Here is a 17,022-nt window from a genome sequence, read left to right as displayed (position 1 = left end):
TGCATGTGTCCTCTTTGTAATCCAAAGGAGTGCAGTGCTGCGATTGACGTTGTTTGGATAAGCATTTCGACATAAAATAATGAAAAACAATGACAGTACTTTTCCGCCAGTTTGGCTTGCTCTCGTCGCATCGCATCCCTTTCACTCTGATTGGTCCGCTGATCTCCAGCAAGTTTCCATACTAATATCTCGAGAACCGTGCACTCAGCAAAGTTAATATTTTGCGATTGAACTAATGCGATTAAAGATCCTGTAAAGCAAATTCCATGATTTGCTTCTCAGTACATTATATACGTGTGAAATGAGTTCCTGAAAGCATGTGCAAAGCGCGAAAACTTTGTCGCACTGAAATGTGGAGTTAGACCGTAGAACAGGTTCTTCCGTTTTCAGATCAGGTTTTAATGGGCGGAGCCAAAATAGGACCTATCTACGTCATTTTGACCCATCTACATCAGATCACTGAATGGCTCCTCCTGCTGTACTGTTATTGTAGCCTACATTAGCTAGCTAGCTAGCTTCAGGATGTCTCCCTCCACCCGCAACTGCATCTTCCCTGATGCAAGAACTTCAGCTGTGCTGCAACGCTATTTAATTTCCCTATTGATGAGGAAAGGAAAAATAGGTGGATTGATTTTGTGAAGAGCTACGCTCATGGAAAGCTTCGGATAAACTCCAACAGCCGCCTCTGCAGTGACCATTTCACGGCGGATAATTTTTACTTGGACCAGAGAACGACGCGGTTCAGGTACACACGGCTTCTCTTGCAGCACAGAGCCGTACCGAGCATCGCCCTCCCGGCCGTTCCTCCTCCGGTCGCACCTGGACCATCCACCGCCGCCAGCAGTTCATCACTCAGTTCTGTGTGCTTGTTATAATCATACTAGATAACTTTTCCAGAGGTATCTCTGCTATGAGTTAGTGCAAACCGCTAACTTGATATTAGGCTACTCGGTGTAGATTGATGGTATTTTGGTGAAATGGTAGCTAATGTGCTAGAAGTAGTTGGGGAGCTCACTGTCTGCTGTCTCTGGTGTCCATTTTTACTCCTGTGTTACAGTTCAGGGGAACATTTCATTTATATGCATCTGTATGTTTCACTCATTGAACAAATAAATTCTAATTGGGTGTGCTCAAGCCTTCGGCGAGAGCACAACCTTTGTTCTCTCACATATATATTATTATTATTATTATTTTTATTTCTTTTTGCCCCCCTAAAACTCAGTCAATATTTGGCCTACATAGACAACGTAGGTGTCAAAAGTTTCGTCTTGGTAGCGATTGAGTTGCTTGTATTGGGATTTACGTTCCGTTTCACGGTTTAAGTAGAAATTACGTTTTTGTGTCGAAAAGTGAAGCTAACGGTGGCTAACTTGCTAACCACAGTCAATGACGCTACTTACGTCACTAACGTCACGAAAACTCGCGTGACTACCTCTAGCAGAATATTAGTTTAGCAGCTCGTTAACTTCTGGGAGATAGCTAGGCTAACTATAGCTTTACTGCAAGGCAGCTGCAGAAACGCCACAAGCAAAGAGGCCAGGTGATAACTATTTACTAATTTTACTTTGTGATATGACACACAATTGTGATGTGTAATGTACAATATAAGCTGATATTATTAAGGAAGTACATCTACTTTCGGAAACAGTAGTCTACTATTTCACTGAAGTATTAGCATCATGACATTAGCCTGTGTTGCCCGGGCAACACATACTACAGTGGTCTATGATGTAGCGTTATCTGTTTTCAATCGTTAAAATAAACATTCCTCACATATACATTTTCTGACATTAGTAAACGATTTGTTGCTGAAAAAACCATTACCTGTGGTTTCAAACCAGTGTAGCTCACTGCAACGCTGTAGCTTACGTGAGACACACTACAAAAACATCTAGCTTACACAACTGTAGGAAGTCAAACGGCGACAGAAAATGTTCGGCACTCCCCTTACTTAAATCAAAAGTCTATCTAACTACTAACCTGAACTTCATTGCCACAGCCTAAACGTTGTCAATCTGTTCATGAAAATAATTAATTTCAGCTTAAACCGTACAACGGAACGTTAAATCCAATTCAACCAACGCAATCGCTACCAAGACGAACACAGAAGTAGTCTAGTACTGTACCGTAGTAGTACAATTTACTGGGGCAGCTTCTCCACACAGGGCTATATCGCATTTTGCGTTGTTACTGACAATGATCGCTACCAGTGAGCTTTTTATGAATGAGCGATTTTCCACTAAATAAATGTCAAGCTTATTTACGTTTTGGGGGGCATATTTTCAGTTAGCAGATGGTACTGTTTGAATCGCGATTCCATCTTCTACTGCCTGGTAACGTCGTAGAATAATCTTCAAAGGGGGTTCTTTATTAATGAATGAATGCAATGAGTAGGCTAAATGCCTGAAAATATCATGAGAAGGGAAAAACTTAAAATGACGTTTAAGTCATAGAGATTAGGTCAATTTTTACACCGGTCTGCCCAATTTATTCGTTTTGTTTCAACGATGAGGCTGCCTCTTGCAGGGGAAATGAGAAGACATCTATTTCATTCTACACTTCACTCGTATTTTCAGTTGTAAATGAGCAGCAAAAAAAAAATGCTTTTAAATCTATGTCATCTTGATAAATAATAAGTATGCATTTTTATATAAAATATACAGAAATATCAGTTGTAAAAATGTCATTCAAAAACGGACCCATGTGCAACCGACGCAAGCAAGCACACCCTACAATTTCCCCAGAAATTGTACCCTCTCTAGTTCTATACTGTTTTGTTCGGCTTGACGTAGCGTCCATTATCTCGGTCGTAGGTAGGCAGCGAGGGGTGGAGCTTCAGCTCCTTCAGGCGACACGCCCCCCCAGTCTCAAGCAGAGAAGAGTCCGAGAATTTCTAATATAGGGAGAACTGCCACTCTCGGGAAACTTCCGGGTTCTGAACTGGTTGAAGTTCCACTCTAGTTCCATATGAGGGCACTAACGAGCGAGTGCAGAATGAATGGTCTATGGAGCTATACCCCTCAAAATCCTCTTTTCTCAGGATATAATTTTTTGTCTAGTAATTTGAATTCTGAGTTCGAAAGGGGAGGCTGGGTGTTAGATTTTTTTAAAGTCACCTTTCTGTTCTAAAAATCCTTTTAAAATGTCAATGACGTCATACACATCGTACGACCAGAGATACTGCTTTACGGCAAGCTCTGGTCACTTCCTTTTTTCTCTCGAGGCATCGACAACACATCTGACAGGTTAGGCTCTCCCTGTCAATACACATGCTAGAAAGAGTTTTGGCTTGCTAATGTTGTTGCTAATGCTCGCGATCACCCCCAGTGGAACTCTGGTGGAACTGCAACCAAATTTGGTACAATGGGGCTTAATAGGGAGGGGACAGGCTTTCCTTGAACAGGCTCTGGAAGAGTGATGATTTTCTCACGATTTCAAAGCTCAATTTAACATACTTTTCTGTGTTTTTTTTTCATTCGAATTTGGATGGGTAGTTAATAACACATTCTTCTGTGGTGTGGTGAACTTGAAACTCGTTTTCAATTCCACTTTACAGGATCTTTAACAAAGGCATTCGTAATTAAATGAAACTAAGCATAGGGAAATCTGAGCGAATTCGCTTTTACAACCGATATTCAGCTGCTTTCAAAGGAGCAGGCTAGCTAACATAATGACAATATACAGTGGATGTACTTTCAGTATTGATCAGTGAATTTTGTTGCATAAATGAATGTGTTTACTGATGTCTGCACATTGCAAATGCACAAGTATAATGTTCGACTAGAATAGATGTTGAGGTTAAACAAGTACTTCAGAGATGTGAACCTCAGGTGAACCTTCTTTACTAATGGTCATCTTGCTCCTCTCTTGTCAGGCATATCATTATACCAAGAGAACATCCTTGAAATCCAAATGTGACTTTATCATGGGTGCAGTACTCTGCAACCATGATAATGCATAATTCCAAACTTCTTCTCCACTAACCTGCTATCTTCCATGTCTCAGGCTTACCTGGATGAGCTGGTAGAGCTGCACAGAAGACTAATGGCACTGCGAGAAAGGCACATATTACAACAAGTGAGTTCAAATACTGTGTATTTCGCACAAGATGTGAGTACTTAGAGGGACCTTCATACTGTAGGTCCAGCTTGAGGTGATTAGCGGTGAAGTATACAGAAAATCAATGACATTCAACTACGTTTATAACTGTAAAGTAAATAGGGTGACCAGATTTGAGTTTGTGCAAAAGAGGACACTTCGTCGTGGCGGCGTGGCCTATTGTATGAAGGCACTTCATGGGTTTTCCCAATAGGATGTAGAAAGAGAAACTAATCCCAAAGGAATTAAGCTCATTTGTTCATGTTCGAAGATGTGTGAGAGTAAAATAGAAAAGATTATCTCACAAACCATCCTTTCTTACAGACCTTTTTCTTTGAAACCACAAATTGGAAAAGATGCTTATGTCTAAAGTGCTTCCAATTCAGACTGCTCCAAGACATAACTTAGTGTATCGCCCAAGATACTTTCCCCTGGATCTCTTGGTCTGCACTTGGGCAGAAATAAACTACTACTACATGACAACTGAGGGCTGAGTGTGAAACAGATCAGGTTACACCCCTATTACAACAGTGTGTATATCTGACACAAGCATTGTACAGTCCACAGTATGGAGGACTAAATGTGCCATAATTAGTAAAAAAATAAAAAGTAAAACATTGAACACATGAATAAAATATAGCTGCAAGCAGCAAGGGGGTGGCCAAGCAGGTAAGATGACCCAGAAGAAATTTTCCACATCCTCAGAAGAGGGTTTTGCATGGGCAAGTTTGGCGTGAATCCATCAAAGATTTGCTGAGATACGACACAACTTTCTGTTTAGCGGCTCTGCTGCTGATTTCGATTGGCTGTACCGGAAAAACGGTTTTGAAAATCTAATATAATTTTGATAGTCAATGCGATCCTCACACAAACTATGTAAAGCTTGGCTACAGGAAGCTAGTGACTGCGGTGTACCTGGCTTACTTTGCAGTGGCTTACAGTCTTGTGTTACGGCCGGAACTTAGCTTAGGTGTAAGTTGGCAACATTTTGTGTGTAGTGATGACTACTGTGTGACCCATTTGTGCGTTGTGGTTGTCGCAGTCCACGTTTGGTTGGGCCACTTGTGTGTTGATGCTCTTACGTGTTTGGATTGCAGCTAATTAGTTGTGTTGTGCCCTTTTTGTTTGTGGGATGTGGTTGCTCCAGAGATCAGTGGATCTTGGATTGGAAGGCCACACCCACTACATATATAGGTCACTGTGTGTTGCTGGTTTCTTGCATCCATCACGAAGACCACGTGGTGTCCATTTTGTCTTGTGGTGGTGGCAGTTCACTTCACTTGGGTCTTGTTTGTTGTTGTTGGGATAACAGCAACTTTGTAGGTCTAGGTCTACTTGTTGTGACCCTTGTTGGTTTGTGTCTGTTGCACTCCACTTTGTGTTGGTCGCCTGTGAAGCTGTGTATGGTTGTGGGTAAATGCAGTAACTTTGTTTGGGTTTTGTTTGTTCACCTCATGGTGGTAGCCATTTTGTGTCTTGTGGGAGTGGGACCCACTTTGTATGGCTACCTGTTTGTTTGGCTGCTATCCTTGAACCTAGTAGCAGCAACTTCATTGGCCCTTTTTGAATGAACTTTGACCTTGTTACCCTTTGTTTGTCATAACGGCAAGCTTTTTGATTCCCCTCTGACTTTAAGTTAACACCTTTTTGTGAGAAGCAGTCCCTATTTTTGTTTCAGAGTACAAAGATTAAACATTGGTCAGTGAACTTGTTAGTATTATTGTATGTGACTCACTGTTTATTCATTGTTTTAAAGGTGGGGGTGGTACGGCCACATGTGTTGTGTTCTTTGTTTGTCACCTCCCTTCCCTTTTCTGTAGCTCCGCCCAGGTTGTGTTCCCCATGATTGCCAGATGAGATGCACCTGGCCAGGTGATTAAGCAGCAGATAAAGACTCCAGTTTCCTGCTGCAGGAGAGAGAGGCTTCTAGCTTGGGGACTGCTGGTCTTGCTGCCTCTTAGCCTGGGAGTTTGTTGCACTGCTATGTTTGTCATATAGTTGTGAAATTATGTTGTATTATTAAATCCCTTGGATTTGGTACTTTTAAAGGTGTTCTTAGTAGTTGTTTTGGGTCAGTGGCGGAATGTTTGTTCGCCCCATAGGGCCACTAAAGTTGGGGCATAACACTTGCTAAACAGAGAATCAGTGACATGACAGGCTTGTTGGCTTTGGCTGGATTCGAACCTCTTACGTGGCCCTTGCCAGGACACCAACTTATCCTAGTGAGATATTGTCAGTGCTGGAAATTACTAGGGCTGTCCCCGACTAAGATTTTATTTGGTCGACCAAGACTCGACTAAAACGTCTGAAAATTGACAAATCGAAATTTGAAACGCTTTTTTCACACACAAAAAACGTACACACATTTTCCCGATCTGACTCAATGGCTGCTGGTCATTGCAGATTCAGCCGTTGATAACCTACTAATAATAAGACTTGTATCACCAGTCCTGTTGTAACCGAATGCCGATGGTATTTAGTATCTCTTACAATGTACTACAAATTAAAAATATGTTTGTTTAACATGCAAATCATCAGAGCGCGCTTATCACTGCCTGAAAACTTGCAGCATGCGAACTTGCGTAGAAGCTGAGTGGGGAACGGTTTAACAGAGAAAGATTTTGTTGTCTTGGCTGGAGAAGATAATGTCATTCGATTTGGATGTGATTCTTATAATAGGCATATTCATTTTTCAACCCAGCGCGTTAGCATGAGCGAAGTAGGGCTAGGCCAACTTACGTTTTTCAGGTAGTAGGCTACATCATATTTGACCTTGAACTATGAAAAATAAACCTTTGTTGGCAGAGTTTGCATTCAACGTTTTTCGAGTCACCCGGTACTTTGTAAATGTAAATGTACTTTGATGAAATGCTGCCATACCACAGATTTCTTGGTAACCCTTCCTTTTACAGTCCCTTAAGTACTAGGTATTTACATAGAAAGTAAAGGGTATGTTATGTGTTTTATTGGGTATTACTGATTGGTACCAAGATGGTAAATACCTAGATAATTCGAAGTATTTACCCATTAACTAAATACTAACGTACTTGTCATTACTGGGTAATTTTCACTGGTCCTAATTAGGTAAAGACAGAGGACAAAACTTAGTATTTACCTGGAAACTTATAAATATTACTATTTAAATACCGCTGGTAGTAAGTTGGTAACAACGGGAGATATGTATGGTAAATTATAATGTGTTATTGAGTAAATACCGCTGCTACTAAGTAGGTAAAGACGGCCAAGCTCCAGCAGAATTACGAACAAAATACTCTACTATTAACCTGCAGTTACGTAAGGTTTATGTCGGTAACAGTCCACGTCTAATGAGAAGATAAGATAGTTTACAATGAAATACCTTTTCAGATACATTTATTGATGATGGCCTCATTTACTTGGCTGGTATAGCTACCTACCTCAGCGGGAAGAGTTTTCCTCTAGCGTTACTGTCAGTGTCATGGTAAATCTTCTTGGATACTGGGTATGTTCTTGCGCATGTTTGGACTATTTACTCAGTAAGTAATCTGAAACTGGACTGTAAAAGGAAGCCGTGTTTGTTTCCATGGTGTTACCAGGCTCTTACCATACTCTTTGTAAGCGAATACCACTTTGTCAATGTTACCCCTTAGTATGAACTTGTACTATACGTTCCAAGGCGATACCAGGTAAAACATGGCTATTTACTCAGTAAGTAATCTGAAACTGGACTGTAAAAGGAAGCCGTGTTTGTTTCCATGGTGTTACCAGGCTCTTACCATACCCTTTGTAAGCGAATACCACTTTGTCAACGTTACCCTTAGTAAGAACTTGTACTATATGTTCCAAGGCGATACCAGGTAAACATGGCTATTTACTCAGTAAGTAATATGAAACTGGACTGTAAAAGGAAGCCGTGTTTGTTTCCATAGTGTTACCAGGCTCTTACCATACCCTTTGTAAGCGACTACCACTTTGTCAACGTTACCCTTAGTAAGAACTTGTAATATACGTTCCAAGGCGATACCAGGTAAAACATGGCTATTTACTCAGTAATTAATATGAAACTGGACTGTAAAAGGAAGCCGTGTTTGTTTCCATGGTGTTACCAAGCTCTTACCATACCCTTTGTAAGTGAATACCTACGGTGGCCGACATGTGCAAACGCGCTGTAAATTAAGAAAACACATGCAAATAGACAAAGCACAAGCAAATTAAGAAAACAATTTCATGAATTTGACAACACATACGCAGCATTCAGCAAACGCGCTGCAAATACACACAACACAACCAAATACATAAACACGTTGAAAAAACAAAAGCACGCAAACCAAAAACGCTGCAAATACATAAACGCGTTGCAAAAACGAAAGCACGCAAACCAAAAACGCTGCAAATACATAAACGCGTTGCAAAAACAAAAGCACTCAAACCAAAAACGCTGCAAATACATAAACGCGTTGCAATAACGAAAGCATGCAAACCAAAAACGCTGCATCCAGTTTTCACAACGAAAGTTGTCCAGGCCTCTAGGGGAAGCGCTAAGTGGAACAGCTTGATTTTCGGCCCCACGGAGCGAGAGAGAGAGACATATGAGAAGTTTGTTTTGGAAATGGGACCAAAATCGAAGTTGCTCTTTTGAAAAACTGTCAAAGAGGAGGGCCGCATGTAAAAATGAAAATAACCTTTTTATGTCGCCTCTTTACTTCGATGTTGGTCCAAACTTCTCATATGCTCTCTCTCTTTCGCACCGTGGGGCCGAAAATCAAGATGTTCCACTTAGCGCTCCCAATGCGTTTATGTATTTGCAGCGTTTTTGTTTTGCGTGCTTTCGTTTTTGCAACGCGTTTATGTATTTGGTTGTGTTGTGTGTATTTGCAGCGCGTTTGCTGAATGCTGCGTATGTGTTGTCAAATTCATGAAATTGTTTTCTTAACCCTTGTGTTATCTTCGGGTCATTCTGACCCATCAGTCATTGTGACCCACCGTCGTATTGCGACAGATTTACTGCATACAAAGACAAAGTGAAGCATTTTCTTTTAACAGCTAGGCTGTCTCAGACCCCCCACATTGCAAAGGTTAAAAGAAAATTATTTTAATTTGTTTTTGTATTGGGTAAAATTGGGTAAACACAACGATGGTTCGTTATGAACCTTTGGGTCATGTGACCCGAAGGCAGCACGAGGGTTAATTTGCTTTTGCTTTGTCTATTTGCATGTGTTTTCTTAATTTGCAGCGCGTTTGCACATGTCGGCCACCGTAGGTATTCGCTTACAAAGGGTATGGTAAGAGCCTGGTAACACCATGGAAACAAACACGGCTTCCTTTTACAGTCCAGTTTCATATTACTTACTGAGTAAATAGCCATGTTTTACCTGGTATCGCCTTGGAACGTATATTACAAGTTCTTACTAAGGGTAACGTTGACAAAGTGGTATTCGCTTACAAAGGGTATGGTAAGAGCCTGGTAACACTATGGAAACAAACATGGCTTCCTTTTACAGTCCAGTTTCATATTACTTACTGAGTAAATAGCCATGTTTTACCTGGTATCGCCTTGGAACGTATAGTACAAGTTCATACTAAGGGTAACGTTGACAAAGTGGTATTCGCTTACAAAGGGTATGGTAAGAGCCAGGGGCCGGTTGCACAAAGCACCTTAAGTTAAGATTTTCCTTAAAGTCAGAGTTAAGGTTTCCTTAAAATGTAATCGGTTGCACAAAGCACCCTTAAGTATTTTCCTTAAGGTTTCCTTAAATGTTCCCTTAAGTATTTAAGGTTTTCTCCTTAACTTCGTCTTATACTTAAGGAATCCCTTAAAGTTCGTTAAAGCGTTGCACGAAAGACCTTAGCAACCAAACTAAGGAAGAAAATTTAAGGTACCTCTAGTTCATTTTTAATCCGCAACATGGCCCAGTTTATGGATATAAATGAACGTAGGCCTATCCCAAGAAGTGTTCCGCGACCGCGAAAACCCAATGGATACACTTAATGATGAGCAATTGATCTTAAATTATAGATTTGACCGGCAGTCAATTTACAAATTGTCCGACCGTTTACAGTTGAGTCGATACCAATGATGTTTGCTACCATCACTGCCTCATCTGAAAGTGGTTTTGGAGGTGGACCACCACCTGAAAATGTATTCCAAACAAAATGTATTGTATGTCAATGTAGTTGTTTTATAGCACTCTGTATAGGCTACTGTGCTGCTGCAGTCTAAACATGAAGGCTATTTACGGGTCGGCTAGTCTACCTCGACTAGCTACTGTAACAGTAAATGTTACAAAACGTTACTGTGTAGCAACTACAGTAAGCTACACCTACAAGTAAAGTTGATCTCACCAGTGGACTCCCTCCTGAAATGCGTGATCTCTTTTTTGGACATTACAGTTAAGTTATCATATTTTTTTTGAATTTCTGAAATTGACCATTTGATAAAACTTCGTGAGTTTATGTTGGTTGCTATTTCCTCCCACATTCGTAGTTTTTTGTGGGCTGTTATGTGCGGATCGAATTTACTTTTCAGTATGTGTTTTCTTTTGCTATATTCCTGTAGAAGGACAATCTTTTCCTCCTCTGACCAATTCGGGTTTCTTGCCCTTTTTTTCAATTTTTAGCTCTACTGTAGCTCTTGTAAGGTGATGTAGGCCTACTAACGATAAAACTGAACAGACGCGGTCACCGTGGAAACGGTCGAATTTTACTGCTGTGAAATCACGTTTAATGTAGTAAATCCCTTAACGTTTCACCTTAGCTAAGGAAACCATTTAAGGGATTCTGTGCAACCCCCTTAAGTAAATCCCTTAGCTAAGGAGAAATCTACCCTTAAGTGTCATACTTAAGGAAAAAACTTAAGGTGCTTTGTGCAACCGGCCCCTGGTAACACCATGGAAACAAACACGGCTTCCTTTTACAGTCCAGTTTCAGATTAGGGGAGACTGGGGACAGTCGCAACACTTTTTAAATTTCTCTCAGTTTCTCAGAGACTATTTGGACTAGACCAACCAAATTTGTATATATCAAACTTGCATCTGTCTGCTAATTACCCATACCATTTAAAGATGATTACATATGACATATCGTTCACAGTATTCATTTGAATGGAAGAAGCCAGATGTTGCAACTGACCCCAACCCAGGGGACAGTTGCAACAACAATCAGGGGCAGTTGCAACATGTTAAAAGTACCTTAAGTTTCACTAATTAACTTTAGCTTTTTGTCTCAATGAGCATAGAATTCTGAAAATAATAACTGTGTTACTATAATATTATCGTATTATTTATTTATACAATAATATTATTGTATTATTTATTTATTTTGTCATATTTATCAAATAATATCTCTCCATATTTCACAGGCAAGAATTGAACAATTTGCAATGCAACAAACTTTTATTAAACATGTATTTATTGTACAAAACTGCAACTGTTTTAAAACTGATTCTCTGTCTTTCACTCTCTTATATAGGCTACATAATTCTCTTGTTAAAATGTGTTTTTCCTCGCATATTTATCTTACCTCTTTGGGATTTAACCCATAGTATAAGTCAGCTGCTCTTTTTAAATACTCTCTGAGTTTCCTCTCTTGGTCCTCTGAGAACACTTTTCTGCTTGTCCAGTACCCTGCTCTTGGTAGCTTATTTGATCCCTGGGCTGTAAGGTTCTCTCTTTTTTTATGGAATCTGTATAACGTGGTGTGACAGATGGCAAAGTCCTTGGCCACTGCCCTGACTGACCTGCCCTCATCCCTGATTATATTTGATGCTCGTTCCAAAATATTGAGGGGAACCCCTCTGTTAGTCACCCTCTTCCTCACTCTTGGCATGCTGAAAACAAACTAAATGACTTGTTTATGTTGAGAAATACTGTTGTGTGGTCTGTTTTGATATTGCTGCTTAGCTAGGGGACAGTTGCAACAACTTGTTGCAACCGTCCCCAATCAAGCAGCCATGACAAAACATAATGTGCTAGCTAGCCACACTGACATTGACACATGCTAACCATGTCACTTCGAAGTCAACAAAACAATAATTCAAACTAAGTACATTTTGATTAATTCATACAAACGGTCAGGACAGTATGACAAAAATAAACTTAATGAAAAAATTTACTTTCATACCTCCAAAACAAGTTTTGTCAATGAATGCAGCAGCAGATCTCGAATGTGTCTTCTTTCTTCTTGGTAGTGGGAGGGATCTAACTGTGCATGTGCAGTATGAGTGTCATCACTCTAGCATGTTTCTGATTGGAGGAATAAGACTTGTTGCAACTGCCCCTTGTTGCGACTGTCCCCAGTCTCCCCTACTTACTGAGTAAATAGTCCAAACATGCGCAAGAACATACCCAGTATCCAAGAAGATTTACCGTGACAGTAGAGGAAAACTCTTCCCGCGGAGGTAGGTAGCTATACCAGCCAAGTAAATGAGGCCATCGATAAATGTATCTGAAAAGGTATTTTATTGTAAAGTACTATCTTATCTTCTCATTAGACGTGGACTGTTACCGACATAAACCTTACGTAACTGCAGGGTAACAGTAGAGTATTTTGTTCGTAATTCTGCTGGAGCTTGGCCGTCTTTACCTACTTAGTAGCAGCGGTATTTACCCAATAACACATTATAATTTACCATATATATCTCCCGTTGTTACCAACTTACTACCAGCGGTATTTAAATAGTAATATTTATAAGTTTCCAGGTAAATACTAAGTTTTGTACTCTGTCTTTACCTAATTAGGACCAGTGCAAATTACCCAGTAATGACCAGCACGTTAGTATTTAGTTAATGGGTAAATACTTCGAATTATCTAGGTATTTACCACCTTGGTACCAATCGGTAATACCCAATAATACAGAAAATATACCCAGTAATGACCAGTACGTTAGTATTTAGTTAATGGGTAAATACTAAGAATTATCTAGGTATTTACCACCTTGGTACCAATCGGTAATACCCAATAAAACACATAACATACCCTTTACTTTATATGTAAATACCTAGTACTTAAGGGACTGTAAAAGGAAGGGTTACCGATTTCTTTGCCATTTTGACTAATAACACCGACAAAGTAGGCTATGGCAGAGTTTGTAGTTCGGCAGCCAATTGTGCTCATGCCGTGTGCAAAACACCAAACCAAAACAAAGCTCAGATTAACGAAAGGGAAAACAGTAACACCTTTTTTTTTTATTATATATTTTTAGAGTTGCTTTATTATTCTTAAATAACATAATCTACAATTTCTGTAGAACATTTCGTTATTTCAGCAATGATGACACAAGCGGGAATCAGATCTCACACTGCCATACGGCAGCTCGACTAAAAATATCTTAGTCGACCAAGAGCATATCGACCAGAAAATCGACTAGTCGACTGAGTGGGGACAGCCCTAGAAATTACTGTGTTCAGTTACTGTGTAAAACTATAAGCAGTTTTTCATGTGGCAAGTGGTTGTCAGATTTGGCCCAAGTTTAAACAGCTGTAATTCAGTCCTATTTTGACATGTCAATGTGATTGTGGTTGAAGATAATCTGTGCCAAATTTGGGGAATATTGGATACATTTTGTAGGAGTAAGGAATTAACGTTTTATTAATTCATTCAAAATGGCGGCCACATCAATTCACAATTTAACATATGTCAGACACGGGATCGCCCATTAGCGGTTATATGACACAGCCTTTTGTGGACCTCTTTGGAACAGGGTCCCGAGCACCTGTACCAAGTTTGATGTCAATTCAGCAAATATTTCCTGAGATATGATCTCATTTCCTGTTTTGGCGGCTCCATCGCCGACTTTGATAAGCTTTACCGGAAAAACAGTTTTGAAAATCAAAAAATCAAAAACCATGTGAAAACGTTTGTGAGGCTTGATCTGAAGATAATTGGTGCCAAATTTGTGCTTATTGCAGCACCACCTAGAGGTGAAATGGGGAGTCAGGTGGCTGAGCGGTTAGGGAGTCAGGCTAGTAATCTGAAGATTACCGGTTCGATTCCCGGCTCTGCCAAATGATGTTGTGTCCTTGGGCAAGGCACTTCACCCTACTTGCCTCGGGGGGAATGTCCCTGTACTTACTGTAAGTCGCTCTGGATAAGAGAGTCTGCTAAATGTAAATGGCATGACCTATTTTGGACCTCTTTAGAACAGGGTCCCTAGTCCCTATAACAAATATGGTGTCAATTCAGTAAAGAGGTGCTGAGATATGACCTCACTTCTTTTATGGTGGCTTGGTTGACGACTTTGATCGGCTGTTACAGTCAAAAGGTTTAGAAAATCAAAAAACGTGATGTATTTTGTGAGGCTTGAGGTCAGAAGATGATCTGTGCCAAATTTGGTGAAGATTGGACAACTTTATAGGAGAGGTAGCGAAAAAACTTTCTATGCATTCAAAATGGCAGCCACATCAATTCGGCTGGTATCACAAGTTAACGTGTCAGACACGGGATCTACTAAGATATCACAAGACAAAGGAATCACTTAAATAAGACAAACAAATCAACAGTTATTGGTAAACACACAATCATGCCTATTGTAGTGCCCCCTAGAGGTCAAATTACACTACTCAGACCTCTTAATAAGAGGGTCCTGAGTCCATATAACGTGATCTAACAAGACTTGGTAATAATGTAATAAATTGAGAAGTGTGTCTAAAATATAATCTACTTTATTGAACGTGCCTTTGAAAGGGGCATATTAACAGAACTATATACAAGACGTTTCGATCAGATATAAGTGGGGGTGAAACAGAGTCACTGAGGACCTTCATTGTCCCACAAAAGCAGTCTGGCTTTGACACGATCAAAAAATGAATAATGAGTGTGTTTAACAAAAGCTTCTGAAGGCAAGACTAATATTATTTAAATATATATATCATTTCCTATTGTGGTTATCAGTTAAAGTACTATTAATCTTCGTCTTTGCTCCATATAAACATGTCAACAATCTATGCTCACGCTTAACATAATATAATATTTGCCATCATGTCATGAACGTTTTTACGAAAAATCTAATCTATTTTAAAATAACGGGAATAAACTATATTAACAACATTTCATGTATGTGTGACAACCATTTGCTAAACTTGCTACAACAGGGCAGGCAACTGAACCCATTTCTTTCGGCTCCAGGTAAATCGGCTCTCGGCCAATGTGAACTTTTGTGCTCGTGCCCTGTTAGTATCCGCGAGCACATTTGCAGGCAACTTTTATTGACGTAAGCAAATAAATGGGGTGCTAGTTTACCCATTTCGAATTGGTTTCAAACTTAGCAAAAATCAGGAAAAATTCTTCTATGAAAATTCTACTAGCTTCTATGAAAAAGCTAGTAGTATGAGCCAGGTTCGAGAATCGAACAAAAATTATTGGGGGAGATAGTTTTGTAAATGTTGACTGGAGTTAATAGAATAAAAACGACCGGAAGAGTCGGAAGTCAAACACGAAATGCAATACCACCTACATCCACCGGGGCCATTGCTTCAAGCCGAGGGGCGAGGAGTGGGGGCTTGGCTGAGGAGCAGGGGAGACATTTCATTGGAAATTTCCCTAGCAATTAGCCAAGCATGCATGTTTCAAATATTCACAAAAAATCTACTTTTCATCTTACAACTTTTTCTCAGATTTGTGTACTAAACATTCTCAAGAGTCTTCATATGAACTTGTGTTCAAGTATGAAGTTCAGTATCAGTTTTGGACCGGCGAATGTGTAAAGCATTATTTTAGCGTTAGCGATAAATTTGATTTCCTTTATTTCAATCATTTTTGAAGATATAAAGTTGCCTTTGCACATGGGAACATGTTATAGTGTCTTCCACGTGACATACCAAGTTTAGTGTTGATATCTCAAAGATTTGCTGAGATATGACTTCACTTCCTGTTTGGCGGCTTTTCTGCTGAATTTGATTGGCTGCACCGCACAAACGGTTGTGAGGATCAATTATTTTCGATAACTTTTGTGAGGCTTGGTCTGAAGATCATCTCTTTCAATTTTGAAGAAGATTTTGGTTTTTGATAAAACCCGAAATTGCGGAAAATCTATATAACCGGAAATTGACGCCATGTTGTGCGTTGAACTCGACTTGATCCAAGGAATCCAACAGTACCTCATTTTTGACAATCGGACATGCGGTTCAAAGGTTACTTATGTAAATAAAACTCCCAACTTTGACCCGTTGGTGGCGCTAGTGCCCAAGTATGAGACATGAAACTTTGTGAATTGGACCAGGGGACTGTCCCCAATGAGCGTGCCAAATTTCACAACTTTTGACCAAGTGCTTCTAGGGCCTGCCATAGGAAACCATGGCGGAAGAATAATAACTAGAGAGGGTACAATTTCTGGGGAAATTGTAGGGTGTGCTTGCTTGCATCGGTTGCAGATGGGTCCGTTTATTAACTGTAATTTTTACAACTGATATTTCTGTATATTTTATATAAAAATGCCTACTTAATATTTATGAAGATTGCATATATGTAAAAGCATTTGTTGCTGCTCATGTACAATTCAAAATACAAAAAGTGAAGTGTAGCATGTCCCTGTACTGTAAGTCGCTCTGGATACGGGCATCTACTAAATGACTATATGTAAATGAATCAATCAGAATGGGTTTTATTCGCCATGAAAGTTTGCACAGACAAGGAATTTGCTTTGGCAGGAAGGTGCAACATTAAACATATAGGAATCAAAAATTGAAATATGAGGACTAACTATACTAAGGGTACATAACTAGCAATACTAAGTGGAATTAGATTTAAAAAAAACTATACAATAAAATTGCAGTAATTTACAATATAAAAATACAAATTACAAAAAATAAAAATGTTACAAGATTGTATTGTGCAGTGCAAAAAGCAGTGTGTTTTAAGGGCATTGAGTCATAAAGTCAGTGTTGAACCCTTGGCCTTGTTGAAGAGGCCAACAGCAGAAGGGAAGAAACTGTTTTTGTGGCGTGTGGTATT

General features: G+C 39.7%; 1 protein-coding gene across 1 annotated transcript in view; it reads left to right on the top strand.

The window, feature by feature from the left end:
* mllt3 (MLLT3 super elongation complex subunit) overlaps window positions 1-17,022 on the top strand; it is a 105,119-nt gene that overhangs the window by 69,185 nt on the left and 18,912 nt on the right. The window contains 1 exon segment of the mRNA XM_062449613.1: window positions 4,006-4,077. Coding sequence (XP_062305597.1) covers window positions 4,006-4,077 — 72 coding nt within the window.

This window comes from Osmerus eperlanus, chromosome 23 (assembly GCF_963692335.1).
Source record: "Osmerus eperlanus chromosome 23, fOsmEpe2.1, whole genome shotgun sequence".
Taxonomy (NCBI): Eukaryota; Metazoa; Chordata; class Actinopteri; order Osmeriformes; family Osmeridae; genus Osmerus; species Osmerus eperlanus.
The sequence above is the reverse complement of the archived record's forward strand: the minus strand, read 5'-3'. Positions and strand labels throughout refer to the sequence as shown.